The sequence below is a fragment of the Haplochromis burtoni genome, unplaced genomic scaffold, assembly GCF_018398535.1.
Source record: "Haplochromis burtoni strain Fernald_Lab_line unplaced genomic scaffold, NCSU_Asbu1 Contig_424, whole genome shotgun sequence".
Taxonomy (NCBI): domain Eukaryota; kingdom Metazoa; phylum Chordata; class Actinopteri; order Cichliformes; family Cichlidae; genus Haplochromis; species Haplochromis burtoni.
Window position 1 is genome coordinate 289,164 of NW_024582785.1, and position 20,321 is coordinate 309,484.

Consider the following 20,321-nt stretch of genomic DNA (forward strand, 5'->3'; position numbering starts at 1 on the left):
GTTATATCGTTATCGCAAATTTTCAAATATATATCGTGATAAATATTTTTGGCCATATCGCCCTGCTCTACTAGAGACCACAACTGTACATTATGAGCCAAAAAAAAGAAAAAAACAGTGAAAAAATAATGAATAATCAGAAAAATGCCATCATACTAAAATATATCTCAGGAAGTGTAGTAGATTTCCAGGACTTACCAAGTTCATTCCATGGTATTTTGAATGACAGATAATTATTTTTGGATGGTGCATTATATCACTTTCTCCCAGTTGGCCTGAAGGATTTTATTGCATACCTTTGGTCCTACACAGGTCCAGCCCAATTTTGAGTCAATGCCCTTCTGGTAAACAGCCTGGAATTCAGCCAAGATCGCAGGGTAGTTGGCTTCCAAGACTTCAATGTCATGTCGATGAGCGTCACGTGGGAAGAAAGGCACACTTGGAACATCTGGCAGAAAGAAGAGATGAGGCTTCTGTATAGCAGAGTGATCATTCAGTCTGACCTAAAGTGAGACAAATGAAAAAGCTGTGATTATTTCTTGGCAGAGTTTTCTTTTGGTTTTTTTGGCTTCAAGAATGCAGCTGTAAATCTTAAACCATTGTGGAACAACTCTTGCAATCCACTTGGAAGCATACCTGCTCGCGGAGGCCCTTATGAATGCGGCCCATGCCCACCCAACTGTAGCGTTTGGCATACTGCTGCAGGGCTGTGTACAACTTCTTGGCTTCTGCAGATGCCTGGGCAGGGAACAAGGCATGACTCAGCACTGGGGTGAGGTAGCCCTGTCCCTGCTCATCGTCTTCCACTGTTTCCATGGAAATAAAGGGACTAATTTGATCGCTCCTGGACAGCTTGGATCGTGCACTGCACTTTGTTCCAATACAGCTACCGCTACGGGACATCATGGACCTCCTTGAGCTTGACTTGAGCTTTCCAGCATGCGCATGGCCTGGGATTGGCAGATCGGAGCCCATCCGATAACAGTGCCAAAGAAACAAAAGCAGTAGAGTCCACAGAAGGCCGCTCAGTGATTGTACACCCAGCTCCATATACGGAGTCAAGGGAAGCGTGTTCATTGACCAGTGCATCCTTTAATTTTTGGAGACACTGAAATAATAAAATAGAAACAGACTGAGAGATAATACAACATGTGTAATTTGGCAAAGTTCTATTGCTACTTTACTTCTTTTATGAATTTAAGGAGTTTTACAGATGCCATCACACTTGCACTTTTTACTTGCACTTTTTGCATGGTTATGTTTTTAATTAAAGTGGATTCGTGTATTTTTTTTTTTATTTATGGAACAAAACAACAAGAAGATTTTTCCCACAGTTCTGTTTTTCTTGCAGTCCAAAGCAAACAAAAGACCGTCCTTGCCCAACCTATTTTCTTTATCGTAATCCCAGTTCAGCGCCATGGGGATTGAGGTCGATGTCAGAGTGGACTTGAGAGTGGACATGTAGCTTTGGATCACTGGGTCACTTACCCCCCCCCCCTTTTTTTTTTTAAGTTGGAGGCTGACATGGTGTTACATAAGACCTGATCTGTGACCCAAATTAGCTGTGGATTTCACTGCAGGCTGTAGGCACATTAAGGTCTTGTGACTACAAAGTTTAGCTTTTACTTTGAATTCACGGAACTTTTGAAACATTTTTATGTTATGTTTCAATATTTATCTATTAGTTAAAATATTAGTATTGCATGACTAGTGCAACTGTTGCACTTGGCTTTTGGGGTGTGTGTGTGTGTGTGTGTGTGTGTGTGTGTGTGTGTGTGTGTGTGTGTGTGTGTGTGTGTGTGTGTCTTTAGAAGATTCAGTAAACAAAGTGTCGGGGTTTGGTCATATTTCTGCACATTCGTTTAGCCCTCACATGTAGTGGAAGCACCCCGTGCTGCAGCACAGACACACACCATAAATGTGTTTCATGATTTGTGGGTGATTATCTTGCGCATGCTTCAGCATACATTTTTGGTTTTTTGGTTTTTTGTTTTTTGTTTTTTTCCTCTGCACCAGCCCCCACAGCTCGGCTGGCTTGTTTACTGCCCGTGTTCCATGTTGGAGCAAACATCCACCCATTCCAAGAATCGGCGGCTGAAAATGTTCGCCATGCACACGGTACGACACATGCAGGCCTTTAAATGAATAAACATACACTATTTACCGTGCCGCTTTTCCCGTCCCTGTCAGATTACCTTGATAAAGGCTACAACGCAGCGCTGTGTCGGGACGCACTTCAGCACCGCGTCGGTGGACAGCTCCTCCACCGCTGACAGACAAAATGTGGTGGGGAGCTTCGCGGCGCTCTGCAGTTACAGCATTTCGCCGCTAGGGTGCACCTGGCGCTTCAACGCAAATGCCCTCACATCATAGCCGAATGCGTCAACCACACGGTAACCAGCCAGGGGCATCTCACCAGCGCAAAGCCCGCCGTATTTCGGCCTAAAGCAACAGGATACTTGCCAGGATAAAGAATACTTAAACGCCGCCTGGAAGACAAAGGTAAGTGGTAGGCACGTTTAAGCGCTGCTGAGATGGTTGCTGGTCTCACTGTAGCGATGACTGGTGTCAAAAATCGTCCTCCGCACAAAAGAGGGCCGAGGGAGGTGCGAGAGAAGCTGCCTCGCAGAGCCCCATCATTTTGTCACACACCAAGCTGGCATTTTCACCGAAGGAAACGCCTCGAATAGCAAGAGGAGGTTATTTTTTTTCCTTTTTTCCTCTTTTTTTCACACATTGCAGTGAACAAGTATCATGTTCAAATTGGGCAAGCAGCGATCACAGGCTCGCTCGCTTTTTTGGAATAGCGCATTTTCGGCATGTTGTTGCAGATTTGAATGAGAAAATGCAGAGGGAAGGCTGAATATTTAACCTTATACCTTGTGCGACGTGTGGGCCTACCTGGTTTATTTCTTCTCCACATCAACACCTGTAACAACAGCCTTTAATAAATAGACATTTACGCTTCTACGCTTTATAAAACGAAATGGCTTTTGAGATGAGATTTTACGGTATCGCGGTGATGTTCCGATCCGAGTGGCCTGTGATGTAAACATGTGCTGAATTGCGACCGAATTTGCTGTGATTAACAATTTGTTATTCATTACCACTCCTGCGGATTAAGCCTCCTGCAGCCATCATAAGCTAATAATAATCATTACAGTAACCTACAAAATGCAGCCGCCTAATTACATGATCACATGACAGTTTACTAATCGATCCGTTCATTTTAACCTTCCCAGGTCATCCATAACCATGGGGTTCACTCGCCTTGTGACGCTGTCTGTCACAGTGATCCACCTAGTTTCAGGTAACAGTCTATGTTTGTGTGTGTATGTGGTCTTAAATGTGTATTGTTACAGCAGACACATGGTGGACTGAGATATTTTATTTCTTGCATATTTAGGAAAAATAATGTCTTTTCTCCCTTTTGCTGTAAATAGCAGCAGCAGCAGCAGCAACAACAACAACAACAAAAACTAACTGTGTGCCTCTTCCAGGGATGAGCTTTATGACTCCTGAGCCTGATACACCCCCAACATCCCCCCCAGACTCCTACCCACTGGGCGACATGATCCATGCTGCCCTGCAGAGTAAGGAATACTTGGGACGTGCTTCTGCAGACACAGGTACACTAATAATGCTCTTTATATAGTTTAATTAATGCAGCTATAGTAATTGTACATTGGAAATGACACACATTTAATCAAACTCTTGGACTCTGCAGGTACCACCACCAATCCGACTCAGGCTGCACCCGGGATGGGGCAGACTGAGTCAACAGCCACTGCCATGTCACCAGGGCTGCTGACAACAGCTTTAAGCTCCTCTTCAGCTGCTAGCCAAAAGGGATCGAGGAATACCATGTCCCCGCTACCCATAGAGGAGGAGACAACTACCACTCTGATTACCACAACCACCATAACCACAATGCACATGCCAGGTAATTGTGTTTTCCCATCTTCCCTCCCCTGAGTCTTGTTTGTTTTGCGATGTGATGATCCACAGCAACTGCAAGTTTCTACTGAATCCAATCACAACTTCAACTTCTCTGCTTCACTTTCAAGAAGATTTTGCCACACAAGGTAAATGTAAATATACTTTTTGTTTTTTTTAAACAGTCTTTAGTGACTCAATGTTCATGCTTAAACTTTTGCATTTAACTAATAATAATGTAAAGTAATGCTATGACACATATTCAGATCCACAGATTTTTTTATATATAAGGAATTTTAGCTTAGTGCTAAAGAGAGAATATTTTTCCATTTTCAGTAACAATAGAAGTGCAGTCAGTGCAGACATCTGTGCATGATTCTGGTCTAATTCCTGCAGCAATACTGTGCTTCCTTTGTTTCTACATTTCAGGATTCGTGACACAAAGGAATGAGTGTATACACTGAATACTTGAGAAGAGGCTGATGAAGTGTACTCCTACTTACCTGTTTGATGTTGAGAGTGGGACCACCTGTTGTCTCTGTCGCTCTTCAGTAATCCCAAAGCAAAGCAAAAACAGATTGGTTTACCAGCCCAGATTGTTTTCAGATGGGGTTTTTTAGCCAGATCTATCAATAATATGCCTTCCAAGGGCTTGTGTATCTTTGTATCTGATGGTTAGTATAGGAATGAATGACAGTGAAGAAAAGCTGGATAAACAGGCTGTTCATCCTCTCAAAATCTGGAGAGATGCTCTTAGCCTGTTCCTAATTGAATCCTGGACAAAGATTTTCCTCCACCTAGCTCCTTTTTTGATGTACACTGATGATTCAAACTAATAAAAAAATAAGCTTGAATATTGTAAAAAGGCACTCAGGTTTAAAAATAAAATCAAAATGCCTTTATTTTGAAGTAAGGAAGGTAGATTTAGGCTTAAATTTAGCTTTATTTTGCACAGGGAGTGCCTTGACTTTTTTTTTTTATTTAAGCACCTCAAATAGAAATGGGTTGAATCCAGGAAGTGCCCCTTCTAAAAAAAACATTTTTAAAGCTCATGTAATATTTATTATAATTATGTCATTCACAGAGGATAACAGAGACCTTGTTGACTGGATCTGTGATTCTTTGAAAAAAATAAGATGTGAAACCTGCACACTGCAAATTAAATAAGTCATTTTTTGGTATTTAAATTGTTTAGTTACTCACTTTTGGCATGCATTAGATGATATGATAAACATTTAACACACACTCCTGTTTGTGCCATCGCAGGGATAGTGCCCACCTCAGTGACCCTCCACACTCACAGTGTCACAGCTTCTCTATTCTGACACGAAGGCAAATAACACTCAGCCTGAGCAAATAAACTGTAAGCGTAATGTAGCAAACATAGAGCAACTCAGTGTGAAGGAGCATACATGATATTTTAGCTGATTTCCATTCTTTTTTTGCGGCTCACAAGGAACTTCCCAGACAAGCCTCATTGAGACTTACACGCAAAATAAACTTAGTGGCTCCTTAGTGGTTTACACAGTTGCCAGAAAAGTGAAAGAGCCACAGTTTGATGCTTAGGAGTCACAAGTCCTTTGGGCTGTATCAGGAAAGGCAGCTGATGTAAAAATCTGCCAAATATCTGCTCTCTATGGTGAACCCTTGTGAATAAGGGAGCAGCTGAAAGTAGCTTAACATTTTAATATTAGTTTTGTTTAATAACTCCACAAAAACAGTTTATGCTTAGCAAGTCAGTTTAATTGCACTGAAAAAAAACCTCTAAATGTTTACGTCGGTACAAAGTACTTTGAGAATTATTCTTTATAGTATACAAAGGGGACTTGCATCTGGAAGGAGGTTATTGGTGTTGACTGTGTTCACTGTAACCAGACTAGTGTTAATAATGAAGTCTAATTCTACTGTTTATCTTCTCATTGTTGATGCAAAAAATAAATAAATGCAATAAAAAGTAATTGGTGAGCATGGAAATAACTGGAAAAAGCAACCGTGAACCTTGAAATACTGGTAACAGCACCTGTAAGAAATCATTGTCTCATGGCAAGCATGCTGATACAGGATGGTGAAGAGTGCACCAACATCCTGTGCAAATGATAGTCAGAAATGCACTTCTGTGGGCTCCGGTGCCCGTGAGACTCTTATTGGAGATGGATGAGATTCATACAGCAACAGCACAAACAAGAGTTTGGAAATTTGATTGAGCTGAAGGAGGGAGGTCAGCTGATTTACACCATATGTGGGAAGAGAAATGTCACAGAAGATGAACAATCTGTGAGACATGTGTGTTTTTGTCTGTGTGAAAGACACAAAGAGAGAGTGTGTTTGTCACCTGCTTCCTCTCGGGGTTTTATTAGGTCTTTAGTGTTAATTGGGATTTCAGCCTTCTGTCAAACATCTCTCGAGGAGCCTGGCAAAGGTGTCAAACATGTTCATTGCTTATTGCAACATTATCGCACATTTGAGCTTTCTGGGTAATGGGCTTATTTGCTTTCTGGTGTTGGCGAGTAATTGGAGATGTTTCAGTTTTAGAATAAATGTTACTAAGAAAAATATATGATTACATTCAAAAGGGGCTCCATTTGAATGTGCATAGCTGTAATTAACCTGAGTATGCCATCCCTGCAAACAGTCGACAAATCAGGTTGCTGTATAGTCCGACGGGAATACCTTTTAGTGGGCTTCAGCTGCCGCCTACAACTTTCCTGCTCAGTTCGAAACATTTGTCAGAAAAGTAATCAAAGAGTAACTAAATTAAATAAGTCACTGTAATAATTAGATTCATTTTTAAATGTTTCACCATTATTTGCACTTTAAACTAGTAATTTGTAACGCATGTATTTCAGAAGTGACCTTCCCAAAACCGTCGCTTTCTTGCTAAGAGTTGAGAATCACATTACATTAAATATGAGGCTACATAAGGATGGCTGCATTAAACAAGGTGCCAAAAACCACATGCCGTCTTTTTAGTGGGGTTTTTATAGTCCTTTACCCAGCGAGCAACCCCTTCTTTGTTTCTGTTCAGTCTTTGCCAAATAGATTGTGAAGCCTGTTTCCTCCCCAGAGATCATTTCTGTGTAAGTGGTCGTCAGTAATTTGATTTTACTGATGCGTAGCAGCGGTTTTTGTCAGTCAATAAAATTATTTAAGCCAAGGGAAACCAGCATATTATGTGTCACCCAAGCCAGTGCTTCACTGCATTTGTTATTAATGTCAGTTAATATTTACTAAACCAGCTGATGTACTGTTGCTGATAACTTGCACCACCTTATCATCCATTTCGCCTACTTTCAGACTCACATTTTACATCTTAAGAAGAGGAGTATTTTCCCTTTGTGTGGGATTAAAGTGTTTTTGTAATCACCTTTTACCAAATTAGAAATTTAATTTTCATTAAAGCAGACCCTTGCAATCATAAACACCCAGCACCACATTTATAAAGTAAGCAATCCTGTTGGTCTCTGCACACATTTAAAATTTTATTGATAACCACATGGCTGCTCATTTCAGGCATCGGAGTTGCAGTTTGATAAAAGATCTTAAGATGCTGGAACTTCTCTCATTTTCACTTAAAGAAGTCACTCTGCAGTTCTCCTCCAAAACACAGGTTACTGGAGTGCAACAAGTTCACATCTAGACTGTATCAGGCTGATCAGTCGACACACACTGCATCCTCTGGGATACTGACAATAAGTCATGATCAAAGAATGCTTTCACTAGCTGTGAAGATACCAGTTGAGAAAGAAAATGCAGATAGTATAAAACCTGTATATAAGTTTGCTACAGCTTTTCTGAATCATAGACTTTTCTTCACCTGCTCTGTCGCTCTTGTTTTACAGTTCAGTGCAACGCTACTTTATTAGCCATGGAGGATGTTGTTGAGTCTCCAGATCCCACAACATCTTCATCTTATTCCCCCTTGGAGTGCACCTACAGCATTACTGTGTACGCAGGTTATGGAGTGGAAATTCAGGTAATGTGCATTAAAATTCATAAACATCTTAACCAGCTATTTTTAAGCAGTTTATTGTAAAAAAAAAAAAAAAAAAAAAGCCCAACATGCTGCTGTTGATAAATTTGTCAGAAAGTGTTTGTTATGTTTAATTTAGACTCCATGATTCAGCTTTTCTTTTTGTAAGTGCAGCATTTGCAAACATTGTACAGACAATCGTGAGTTAGTTTAGGTTGTATAGTATGTCAGCAGATTCACTTCATGAGCTGCTAAGCTACCAGGAAAGTTTATATAACGACAGCAGACAAAAGAGGTGTCCTCTTTTTTCCCCCAGGTGAGAAAGGCTAACCTTTCCAAGGATGAGTCTCTAACAATCATGGGATACGGCAGATCAGGACCAGAGCTGTTAGCCAATGAGACCCTGATGAAACAGGGTCAGGTGATTCGTAGTACAACCAATCAGGTTTACATCCACTATCGCAGTCTGCGTCAGAGCAACCATGGCATGTTCAGCCTCCACTATCAAGGTAACTCAACCTCTTTCATAAGATAAGCAGAACATTTTTATGTCTCTAACGTTTCGCGCTTTCTTTCTATCTACCTTTATTTAGTAACATTAATGTGGTAAAGTGTTATGTGGCTGGAATAAAAAGCTTCATAAATACACAGTGAAACCACAGAAGCATGGTAGATGTTTCTCTCACTTTAATTTGCAGGTTTTAATTTAGTCACTGTCCTTTGAGTTTTAAAGTGAGAATGTCTCACCTGCACATTTTCATGTGCATCGCTTATTCTCTAAAGCCTGGCTTGTTTAGCCAGGAAACTCTGAGCTTTACGCTTTTGATTAAAATGAATGAAAAGATTCAAGGTGAATAACAAGTGTCAGTGGCATCTTGTTAAAAGCAACACCAGTGATGATAGCTGATAATTGTGCAGGTGATGAGACAGCCACCTGCTCAGTCGCGCCACCTTGGACATCTCTGTCTGTTTCTGTTTCTATTCTGCTACGTGATGATGATAGCATAACAGATATCTGAGGACTTAAAGATCACCACCTGATAGACGACTTATTAGAATGTGTTTGGAGTAAATGGCAGAAGAAAATTATGAATAAGAGATGTGCAGAGCGTACACAGTAGAAGTAAAAGAATAAAGTAGAGAGTATAGAGGAAAAAGATCTGCATTACACATTTAGCTAACTGGTTTGGACATACGCAAAGGTCAGGGGTTCGAATCCACTGAATGGCTACCCTGAGGTACACCTGAGCAAGGTATCGTCCCTACCTACCTGCATCCCCAGGCGCAGTTTGTCCAATTATTATTGGACAAAGATGAGATTAAGATGGAGCTGCGAGGAGGAGGAGGAAAAGAGGAAGATCATGTGGAAGGTTTGATGTAGTGGAGGAGGACATGCAGACAGTTGGTGTGACAGAGTAGGATGCTAGGGATAGGGTGAGATGGAGGAAGAGGAAATGCTGTGGCGACCCCTAAAGAGTTTAACTGTTAACCTTCATCAACAGCCTTCCTGCTGTCCTGCCCATTCCCAATGTCTCCTGAGGGCGGTGGAGTGACAGTGACAGACATCCATCCTGGAGGTCAGGCACACTTCCACTGTGATCCAGGTTTTCAAGTCCGCGGGCATGAGGTGGCGACCTGTGTTAACATGACGCAGCCACGCTGGAGCACTCCTGAGCCTCAGTGTGTTGGTTAGTGAACTGACTCAGACTTCTTTTAAATTTCCCACTGCCTCATCTTCTTTGCTAACTCTGTTGGTTTAAACCTGGTCAGCTTTGAGTTCATTTAAATGGATTTCATTTTCTCTCAGCCGTGTCTTGCGGAGGGTGGATTCGTAATGCGACTGTGGGACGGATACTGTCCCCACCGCCTCCATCAGTAAGCAACCACAGCAATGGAAATAATCTGAGCTGTCACTGGTTAATAGAAGCCAAAGAGGGACACAGACTCCACCTACACTTTGAGAGAATTGCACTGGATGAAGATGATGATAAGTAAGCCTGCGTTTTAACCACTTCACATATCGCAGAGTATGACATGGAGAATGCCCTCTGATTTAAAAAGATCACTGAGTACAACACTGATAACAAGTTTTTCTTTTTTCTTTTTACATTTTTGTGTTTAGCATTTGTTTTTCTCCAATATCAATTGTAGGAGTAAACTACCAACTGTGCTTTGTATCTAGCTTCATATTTTTTTCGAGGATTCAATTATACTGGCTTTCTCATAGTTACAAACACTCCTTATTGTTTATCTTACGCTGGCCATTTGTGTAGCCTTTAAGTTCGTCCTCTGTTTGAAACAAGCTCCTGTCTCTGTAAAAGCCCACTTTCTCTTGATTTGTTTGTCTCTCTTCATGCTTCTGCAAACAAAATCCTTTGCTTGCGATTACCATATAGAGTATCAAAGAAACACTGGAAACCAATGTTTTATGCAGTCTAAAGCCTGAGCTTTGGAATCATGAGGATTCATTTTGCATTCACTGGTGTCATTATTTGAAACTTTGGCCCTGTTTAATATGAGCATCCAGCACTGTAACAGTATGTGTGTGGCAGAAAATAAGATCAGCAGGTTCACTTTAATATTCAGTTGCTATTTTAAGTCATAGATAAAGCTCCCAGGTTCATACAATAATAATTTAAAAAAAACTTTTTAGAAATTTGCTATTTTCCCTTTTATTTTGCCTACGCTTGTTCTCTGAAGGTCATTCATCCATCCATCTCTCCATCCATCAATCCATCCGTTTTTCTATCCGATTCAGGGTCACAGGGGGTTAGCTGTCATAGAGCGAGTGGCAGGGCGCCATGGAGAGGTCGACAGTCAATCACAGGGCTAACACAGAGATAGACAGCAGTTCAGTCACCAGGCGGACTAATGTGCATGTGCTTGCATTGTGCGAGAAGATTTATATGTTTAGAGATCATTTTTAAAATCTCTCAAAATACTAGGCAAAGTCTCTCGCAGCACACTTTCACTTTGCAATAAAAAAGTAGCCAAAGCAAAAGACTTGTTCAGCCGCCTTCAGCCTGTGCACATTCCTGCTTTCCTTAAAGCGTTTCTGCTAACCTTTGTGGCGTCTTTGTGGCTCGTTGCTTTCAGGTTAATTGTGCGCAGTGGAAACAGTTCCCTGGCTCCGACGCTTTTTGACTCAGATATGGATGACGTCCCAGAACGTGGGTTGCTGAGCGAGAGCTCCACACTGTACCTGGAGCTCACAGCTGATTCTTCTTCCATCCCTTTGCTGCTGGCGCTGCGATATGAGGGTGAGCAGAGAGAGCCTGCATCCTTTTTGCTTACATTAGGTATTTCCCAGGTTCAGCAAAACAAAAAGATGGTAGCAGAGTAGAGCATCCTTCTGACCCAATTTCTGTGAAATATATGGTACACAGGTCAGCATTGTGCCTGAGAAAAAAGCCAGAAATCATGCAAATGGATTCTTGGAGATTTTGTTAAATCTCAGTAAAGCCTTTCCCTTGTTAATTATTGATAATTCAGGAAAGACATGCATAATGAGCCACATGAATGCTTAGTCTGCCCACGTTTCAGTGGGATTTACTTTAAGGCTTTGAAGCGGCTCAGTGCTGAAACTCTTAGCCTTTTACACCTGGGCTTTTTCTAGCCAAGATTTGAAACTGAAAAGTTCCCCAATAAATCAAATGAGGATGGCTGCTTAATTTTATCTAGAAGGAGAACAGCTCCCTGAATATCAAATGCCATGACGAGGAAAAACTCTGTGATCTTTATAAATGTGCACACGTGGTTTACTTTTTCCTTCGTCCTTTTTAAGCTTTCGATGATGAGCACTGCTGGGAGCCCTACATGCCTCATGGAAACTTCAGCAGCAGTGACATCACGTATCAGCTGGGAACCACCGTCACCTTCACCTGTTCTCCAGGCTTTGTCATGGAACAAGGTTCAGGGACCATTGAGTGCGTCGATCCCAGTAACCCTCACTGGAATGACAGCGAACCTGTGTGCAGAGGTACGTTTAAGGATTCATCAGTTTCATGTTGCAAGAGAAGATGGTAATGTTGACACTGTTTACTGATTTTCAGTATAATAATATTAAACCTTTCATACTGTAAAGCATCTTTCGAAACAAAAATATAAACTTTACTTATTCTTGTTTATTTCTTATTTAGCGTGACGTAAGAAAATGTTTTTTGATTCATTGATAGTTAGGGCGAGTTGTGCAGAGATAAGCGTCTGAAGCTTTGAGATGTCATGTGTAGCCACATTGACTGTGTCATCTGCTGATCTGCCAGCATGCTGTGAAAACTGAGATTTAAAACTGGCAGAGATTTTGCACCGGGTCAGGGACTGGCTGAAAACACAGGTGCCAGAGTTTTATCTAAGCGTTAACGTGACATATTCTGAAAGCCAAATGCTGTGTTTTATTTCTGCTTACAGAAACCAAGAAGTAGGTTGTATAAATATTGATCCAGAAAGGTGAAATAGGAAATGTCAGGAGATTGGCATCCATGTGCCTGTTATAAAGTTATGGTTGTTTAGTCCAGGTCTTCATATCCTTGTTTTTCGCTCACTGAATTAGATTTGCAAATGTAGACTTACCATCCTGTATGTATGTGTGAAGGATGGTAAGTCTCATTCTGCATCTTCTTTTTTTTATCACATTTATTGAACGAAAGCTTGGACTCCCTCCATAACTATAGTTGGACGTGTGTCTGTGCAGCAACACAGTATAATGCCTCGGATTTGGTGAAGCTAGTGCTGGCATTTTACGTGAAGCCAGCACTAGCCTCAAGCACAAACTGAGCGTTTTCTTACAGGGGAAATGGTAGAACTGCACTCCATCATGGAGTCATTCACACACTCGCCTAAAACGCTGCATGTTTTCAATTTGGGAGGAGACAGATCCCTTTGTGGTTGTGTCAGAAACAATATTGCAGTATCCGGTGCCTGGCAAATCAAATATGTGGAGATACCCAGAGTGAGGGAGCAGCTGAAAGCAGCTTTACACTGAAATAGAAGTGCTGCTGAGTAGCCACTTCCCTACTGACATACTTTCTGAACTGTTTGTATTACATTTGTAGTTGCTGTGAAGTAATGAGGTAATAGTGTCAAAGCCATCATTCTTTAAAAGACTGAAAGTAAGCTAATGACAGTTTGCATTAAGCCTTCTGATAATAGTATGTGTAGTGAACAAAATGATTACAAAAGCATGTGCTTAGCCTGCTTCTGCAAATGTTTTTTAAAGTTTAATTTTATTTCTTTTCCTTTCTCCAAATTAATATTTCGTGTCTTCTCAATTTCCTTTTTATTTCTTTAATGTCTACTTTTCCTTGCTACAATTTAATCACTCTCTGTCTCCCAGTCTGCATCCTCACCTCAGTTTCTCTCCTTTGTTCTGCCCCATAAGCTTTGTGCGGAGGGGAGTTGACCGAGCCCTCTGGAACCATCCTGTCTCCTGATTGGCCCCAGAGCTACTCCAAGGGCTTAGACTGTGTGTGGCAAATCCATGGTAACGAGGAGAAACGCATTGAACTGGATGTCCAGATGTGAGTGATTAATTTGTGTCTCTTTTTAGTATTTGGAATGCATTTTAAAAATAAATTAGACTGCCTGATCCTTTATGTACTATAGAGTTTAATTATTCAATATTTTAAAAATGTCCACCCAAACTCAGGCAGGTTAGTATCTTCAATCTTAGATGTTTTAAACTTCTAGATTAGCTTCTAATTATTTACAGTATATAAAAATCTCCACATGCTGTTGAACTATGTCTCCGAGACATATTTTTTTCAGTAAAAGAAAATATAGACATCCATTCATCTGCTTCTTATAAACACTATATCTCAGGAACATCAGGGGGGGATTTCTTTGACATTTTTAAATATTGCTAACTATCAGATTTATTAATAAAATAATAGGATTTCACTCACCAGATACTAAAGCACAATCACTCTTAAACAATGTTTACAGCAGCAGGATATGTTGTTTGACAGGCGTTTCATTAAAAATGCCCCAAAAGGCGCCAGCTATTGGCTACAGCTGCTCGTGTCAGCACACCTGTCAGTCAAAGCAGCTGCGCCCCTAACTTTAAGCTTTAGTAGTCTATCCACAGAGGCCAAAATGCTGTTTAGCTGAACATTTGAACATGGGAATCAATGGGAAATGACTCACATTTTGGAGTCACCCTCAGGTGAGAAGTCGAAAATAAAACCAGCTTCTGCAGTGACTTTATTTTTTTAGCCTTAGAGGCTGCTGCTTGGGTGCACCCTGGACATGTCCCTAATCCATCACAGGGCTGGCACAGAGAGGCAGCCACACACACTCATATCCACATATAAGGCCCATTAAGAATTAGCTGTTAACTGCAGTTAACTAACTGCTTGAGGAAACCAGAGTACCTGAAGGAAACCTACATGAGCACAGGGACAGAAAGACTCCATTTTATAATTAAATCAAATCAAATCAAATTTATTTATATAACTTTATATCACAAATCAAAGAATTGCTTCAGGAGGCTTCACAGTCCATACAGCAAACAGCGTCCTCTTTCCCTAGGCTCTTAACTCAGATGAGGAACAACTCCAATTATTCTTCATACTGGAATCATTAATATGAACTGTACCTTGGTGTGTTGGCTCAGGCATACAAGCACAAAGCGGTAATTGTAGTTTACTAATTGTGCTTAATTTAATTTCTCCCTTAAAGTAATAGAGTTACAGCACACAGCACACTGAACTGACAATAAATTAAATGAGTATTAGAGAAAAATCATTTAATCAGCATCAAATTCACGTCACGAATGTCCCACAGGTCTTGGTTTTCTACTGTTGTCTTTAATCATGATCATGTTTATATTTTAATTCAAGTTACACTTTGTATCCATGGTACATGTGAAAATTGTTTTAAAACATTAAAAATAAAGCAGCAAACAAACAAGAAAAAACATATGTGTTAGAAAAAAGAATACAACACATAAAAAAGCTTATTTCTCCTGTGATTCTTCTCTTCACTCCGTAGTTTAAATATCCGTCACACTGATGTGCTGACCATTTTTGATGGGCGTGATCTCACGTCCCACGTGATCGGCCAGTACCTGGGGTCCAAAGAGCGTTTCCAGGTTGTTTCAGGGGGGTCTGAGGTTGCCATCCAGTTTCAGAGCGATCTGGACGACTCCAGCTTCATCCTGAGTCAGGGATTCCTCATTCATTATCGTGGTAAGTGCACTAATTGATGACTGTAAAAGTACACAATACAATATGGAGAAAGTCAATATGAAGAGCTGGTTCTGCCAGAGGTGTCTTCCTGTTAAAGGGGAGTTCTTTATTCCCACTGTTGCCAAGTGCTTGCTCACAAGCAGTCATCTAGTTGGATTATTGTGGGGTCTTTACCTTACAATTAAAAGCACCTTGAGGTGAGTGTTGTTGTGATTTGGTTCTGTATAAATAAAACTGAATTGAGTTGAACTGAGTTGAATTGAATGAGGGCTGCTGCCAGCAGGAAACAGATTTCAAACAGCTGCTTTTGTTTCTGTCACTGAATTGCTCCTCTGTCTGTGTTATGAAGAGGTCGAACCTAATGACACCTGCCCTACCCTTCCTAATATTGAGTTTGGCTGGATCAGCTCATCCCACTCCTCCCCCGTGAGAGGCAGCGTGCTGACCTATCAGTGCCAGCCGGGGTATGACATCAGCGGCTCTGACGTAATCACCTGCCAGTGGGACCTGTCCTGGAGCAGCAGTCCGCCTACCTGCGTTAAGGGTAAGACGAACAGTGTGAAAAAGAGCCAAGCCCTCTGAGGGAGAACCCAGATCATGCAAACTGTTTGTAGTTCATCACTCGCAGAGCATTTCCAGGATTTTCTCTGAAGGTTCTTAAAAGTCCTCTTCCCTTTTCTTCCCTTCTCCTAACAGTTTTCCACTATTGGAGCTCTTTTAATAGTGTAGATGGTTTTAGAAGAACGTTTATCTTTACCAGGGTGTAGTCCTAATTTTATGGAAAAATTCAACATTTTGTAATTCTTAGGAGTTTCTTAGAGGTTAAATAAAAAATAAATAAATAAATTTCCTTTTTTCTTTTTTTGTTCCTTTTTTGTTGTTGTTGTGTTATTTTTAAGAAATGGTTTGACACTTTGTTACATGTGGTTGTAAGCTTTCACCTGAAGAGTCATATGAAGAGCATGGTAGCTTGAAAGGTTTTGAATGAATTCTGATTTTTTTAAAAGATGTAGAATCATGATAAAAATCTATTTAAATTTGGCTTATATCCAGAAAGGTCTTCAAGGTCAACTCAGTCATTTATTAGTCAAGATTTGGCAAAACTTAACAAAACGTAGGAACTATTATTTTTACAATATGGTGTGTTTTGTCAACGTATAGAAAGTATATGTTGAATACTTTCTGTACGTTGACAATATTTAAATTAAATATTTAAAATAAGTCACATTTGACCTCTGAGCTCACCTTTAAATTTTACATCTGCTTTGGACTCGAGTTGAGTCCAAAACATGTCATATATTCAAAGAAAGTACTGTCACAAGAAAGATAATCAGCTGCCTAGTTAGTTAGAAATATACTGTAGCATAGTCATATATAATAACCTCATATTGTTTGTGTCCAGTAGTTTATAAATCTAATTTTGCCCCCTACAGTACAGCAGTGCCCTGACCCAGGAGAGGTGGTAAACGGAGCACGCTCCGTGCGCCCCGAAACAGGCTTTGCCGTTGGTACAGTGGTTCGTTTCTCCTGTAACCAGGGTTATCAGCTGGAAGGTCCCAGCCAAATCTCCTGCTACGGACGAGACACTGGTACCCCCAAATGGAGCGACCGCAGCCCAAAGTGTGTCTGTAAGTGCCCTTCCTGCACTCAGCTGACCTCGTCTATTTATGAAGCTTATTTCTGCATGTTTTGAATCAGCTGCACGTACGTGACTGTCCTCTGTGTGTTTTGTGTGCCGCGAACAGTAAAATATGACCCATGTCCAAACCCTGGAGTCCCCGACAATGGTTACCAAACTCTTTACAAGCACACCTACCAAGCTGGAGAAACTCTGCGATTCTTCTGTTATGAGGGCTACGAACTTATCGGTGAGGTCATCATCAGCTGTGTTCCCGGTCATCCATCTCAGTGGAACAGCCCGCCGCCCTTTTGCAAAGGTGAAGCTCACCACTATGGATCTTTATTTTAAACGTTGTATTAAGATTAAACTGACTAGATTCAAACTTTATAAATTATTAGTTACCTGCAATTATTTTGTCAACTATATAAAAATATAGCATTGAGCTCCTGAACGTTTAAAAATATGATATTTTATCTCTTTCTTATTTTGAAGTGGCATATGAGGAGCTATTGGATGATCACAAGTTAGAAGGTAATTTGTTTTGTTTTTCTCTCTCTTAAATACATTGTTTAAACATGCTCTTTAAAACAAATACATATGGGATTTTAATTTTAAATGCAATTGCACCTGGTATTTTTTCGATTTGATAAATATAACATATAAATGTGGTGATTTAGCACCTTATTTTTGTTGTGTTTGACAGTTTAGGCTCATAACCAAACCAAAAGCTAATGTAACACTTTTGATTGGTGTGCAGTGTCCCAGTCATTCCAGCCATCCCATCAGATCCTGAGTGAGAACATTGCTTTGGCAATAATTCTGCCAATCATCCTGGTCATCCTCCTCATTGGAGGAATTTACATGTACTACACAAAGTAAGTATTTCCACATCTGCAGTGTAGACACTACAACACTGCTTTCCAAATGTTCTTGCGCTGAATAGTTCATGGAGGTGGTTGCATTTTGTCTTTCACAGCATCTGCAGACTAGAATGGAAGCCACACTTCTGGAAGTCTCTTTCTCACACGCACTCCTACAGTCCCATCACAGTCGAGTCAGACTTCAACAACCCCCTTTATGAAGCAGGGGTAAGTACACGGAAGGTGCTGCTTAACATTATTTATTCCACTTGATTTTAATAGAGATCTGACTGAATGACTATTTTATTTGTGCATTCAAGGTGCATGCTCACCGATCACTTTATTAGGTACAGATGTTCAGCTGCTAGATAACACAAGTATTGAATCAGGTAATCATATTGCAGCACAACTCAGTACATTTAGGCAAGCAGACATGGTCAAGAGAACCTGCTGAAGTTAAAACCGAGCATCACCAAAATAGCTCTGGTCTAATAGAGAGGTGACAGTAACTGAAATAACCACTTGTTAAAAGCAAAGTATGCTAAATGTAAGTTGTACCTAATAAAGTGTCCAGTGAGGATATGTCAACGCCATATCCAACATTAAAGTTGGTCCTCTGTTTTTTACTTTGACGACAGGATACGCGGGAGTACGAAGTGTCCATTTAGTGGAGAAAGGGTCTTGAAACCATCGAATGATTCAATTCTTTGGGAAGACAAATTCCTCTGTATTATAAGGTCTCACTCCCCCTTTTAAAGTCTGGATTATGTTTCTGTTTTACCATCACTGTAATATCTGGTTTATTCACCTTGGATATGATTTCTTCTGATTTTCTGCACTGATGTGGTGGTCTGCCAAATGTGAGTCCTATTTCATCCTCTATCATTAGGACCGGTGCCTTATAAAGGGTAAGAAATTGTCAACAAAGAAAAACAAAAAAGCGAGAGTAGAGCTGGAGAGCGGGGAAGGGTAAAGGGAAATGGATTTGTCTAGTTAGTAAAAACAGAATGAGGCCAAACATTAAAGAACTTGGCAATACTTTATTTGTAACAATCAAAAGTTGAGATCATAATACATCCTGTGTTTCTCTTGTATTTTTAAAGCGGTTCGTACATCATTACAGTACAGGGAAAGAATTGTTTGATTTTATCCTGGAAAAAAAGTGATTTTCTCTTCTTTACTTTTTCTTCGTGTGTGCAAAACACTCTCTCTCATACACACGCGCGTGCACACACACACACAAAATGAATGTAAATATCTGACTTAATAGTGACTGAGGTTTATAAATATATAAGCCTCGTATACAGATATATATACACACACTTATACATGGTGGCGGGAGGTTATATATTTTCATTATATACATATAATGAAAATTCAGTGCCAAAATATAATGTTAAATTATTTAATGTCTCTAAGTGTTTCATCTGTTGTTGAAATAGTGTTTACAAAGGCAGTGTTTATTTTATTCTTCGCTGTTTCTCGAGTGCATCATCACCCGACGCCACACGACATGACGTGTAAGAAAAAGGTGAGGACATGAATGTCATTATGCTTAGAGCATGCACTGATTGTAAATTATATTGCTTATGCTCAATCTTTCCATTACCATTATAGTTACTGACAGCTATCATTGTTATCAAATTTGATGTTGTATGCACTATGTTGATAAAAACAATTACAAATCTGGCTGCTTGCTGTGATGCATTATGTGTTGATTTACAAATGATTGTTTGAAAAGTGAATGTAGTCTCATTCACTGTGCCAAATGAAAGGATCTTGGAGACTGTTTCTGATCTTTGTAGATTTAATTATTCTCTTATCATCAGTAGCATTTCTTTGCTTCATATATGAATACACTCTTTGGAAGGCAGTAAATTATTTGCTGAACTGGAAATAAAGTCTCTGTTGAATGGTGTCAGCTTGTAGAAATGTGCAGTTATTTTCTTGTGGTCACAACACATTTACACATACACAAATGTTGAAGTCTATTAATCATATTAGTAAGAAATACAACTTAAGTTTTTAACTGAGAAACACAATATAAAGCTTTCCAATACTTTAGCTTTCACCAGTTTCATTAAATTTCATTATTTTAATATAGAAATTGTCTTGAAATAGTGATATTAATTTTATGGGTTATTCATTTAAAATTGGTCATGCTCTTGACTTATAAGCTAAGCCATATTGAAAAGTATGTCAATACACAAAAACAATTATGTGATTATTTTAACACTGGATTTATCCACATTAATTATACATATACAGCATGTAAGCTTTGTAAGTCTGTCATTGTAATTTTTCGTCCCTCAGGTTGTGGTATGTTTGTACATAGTGTGCAACTTGAAGTGGCCTGTCACTGTCTCTGAGTTGCATTGCAACTCCTGGAGAGAGGAGAATGTGGTGTTATAGTCTGTGAAAAATAAAACTATAGATCTGAATTTGTTAATGTGAATGTTTTACATTGTAGGAAGACCTGAAACTCTGAGTCAGACCCAGTTGTCAGTGTCCAGTGAACACGCATTGTACTTCCCTTTTGGTATATATCATTGTTCCAAGTACCATAATCATGTTTATGAGCATACCTATATTTTAGACCCGTTATTTGCAGTGTAACAAATGCTGGTCACTGGCCCAGGTTAAAGAGATTAATACAGACATCTTTAAAACAATCATTCCATCCACTCACCAAACACTTACAGGCAGTTTAGAATCACTTTTATTAACCTAAACCCACTACCCGCATGTCT

The 20,321-nt window shown here is 39.9% G+C and overlaps 2 protein-coding genes across 3 annotated transcripts in view; one reads left to right on the top strand and one right to left on the bottom strand.

The window, feature by feature from the left end:
* asphd1 (aspartate beta-hydroxylase domain containing 1) overlaps positions 1-2,411 on the bottom strand; it is a 15,171-nt gene extending 12,760 nt beyond the window's left edge. Inside the window, exons 1-4 of the mRNA XM_042213163.1 lie at positions 2,367-2,411; positions 2,196-2,312; positions 637-738; positions 297-503 (exon numbers count right to left, since the gene is read on the bottom strand). Of these exons, the coding sequence (XP_042069097.1) occupies positions 297-503; positions 637-738; positions 2,196-2,312; positions 2,367-2,411 (471 nt within the window). The remainder of the gene's footprint in view (positions 1-296; positions 504-636; positions 739-2,195; positions 2,313-2,366) is intronic.
* sez6l2 (seizure related 6 homolog (mouse)-like 2) lies at positions 2,320-20,012 on the top strand. Of its 2 annotated transcripts, none has more exons than XM_005945221.3 (19): positions 2,320-2,502; positions 3,243-3,310; positions 3,501-3,629; positions 3,728-3,943; positions 7,776-7,909; positions 8,223-8,415; positions 9,409-9,594; positions 9,714-9,897; positions 11,003-11,166; positions 11,691-11,885; positions 13,284-13,422; positions 14,894-15,090; positions 15,440-15,634; positions 16,524-16,718; positions 16,836-17,027; positions 17,201-17,242; positions 17,469-17,586; positions 17,688-17,799; positions 18,210-20,012. In XM_005945221.3, exons 2-19 carry the CDS (start codon positions 3,256-3,258, stop codon positions 18,237-18,239), a joined length of 2,676 nt encoding a protein of 891 aa, XP_005945283.1. In that variant the 5' UTR covers positions 2,320-2,502; positions 3,243-3,255; the 3' UTR covers positions 18,240-20,012. The 2 variants fall into 2 exon arrangements, with proteins under 2 accessions (XP_005945283.1, XP_005945284.1); XM_005945222.3 differs by having other exon boundaries at positions 2,321-2,502; positions 17,204-17,242.
* Positions 20,013-20,321: the final 309 nt, after the last annotated feature.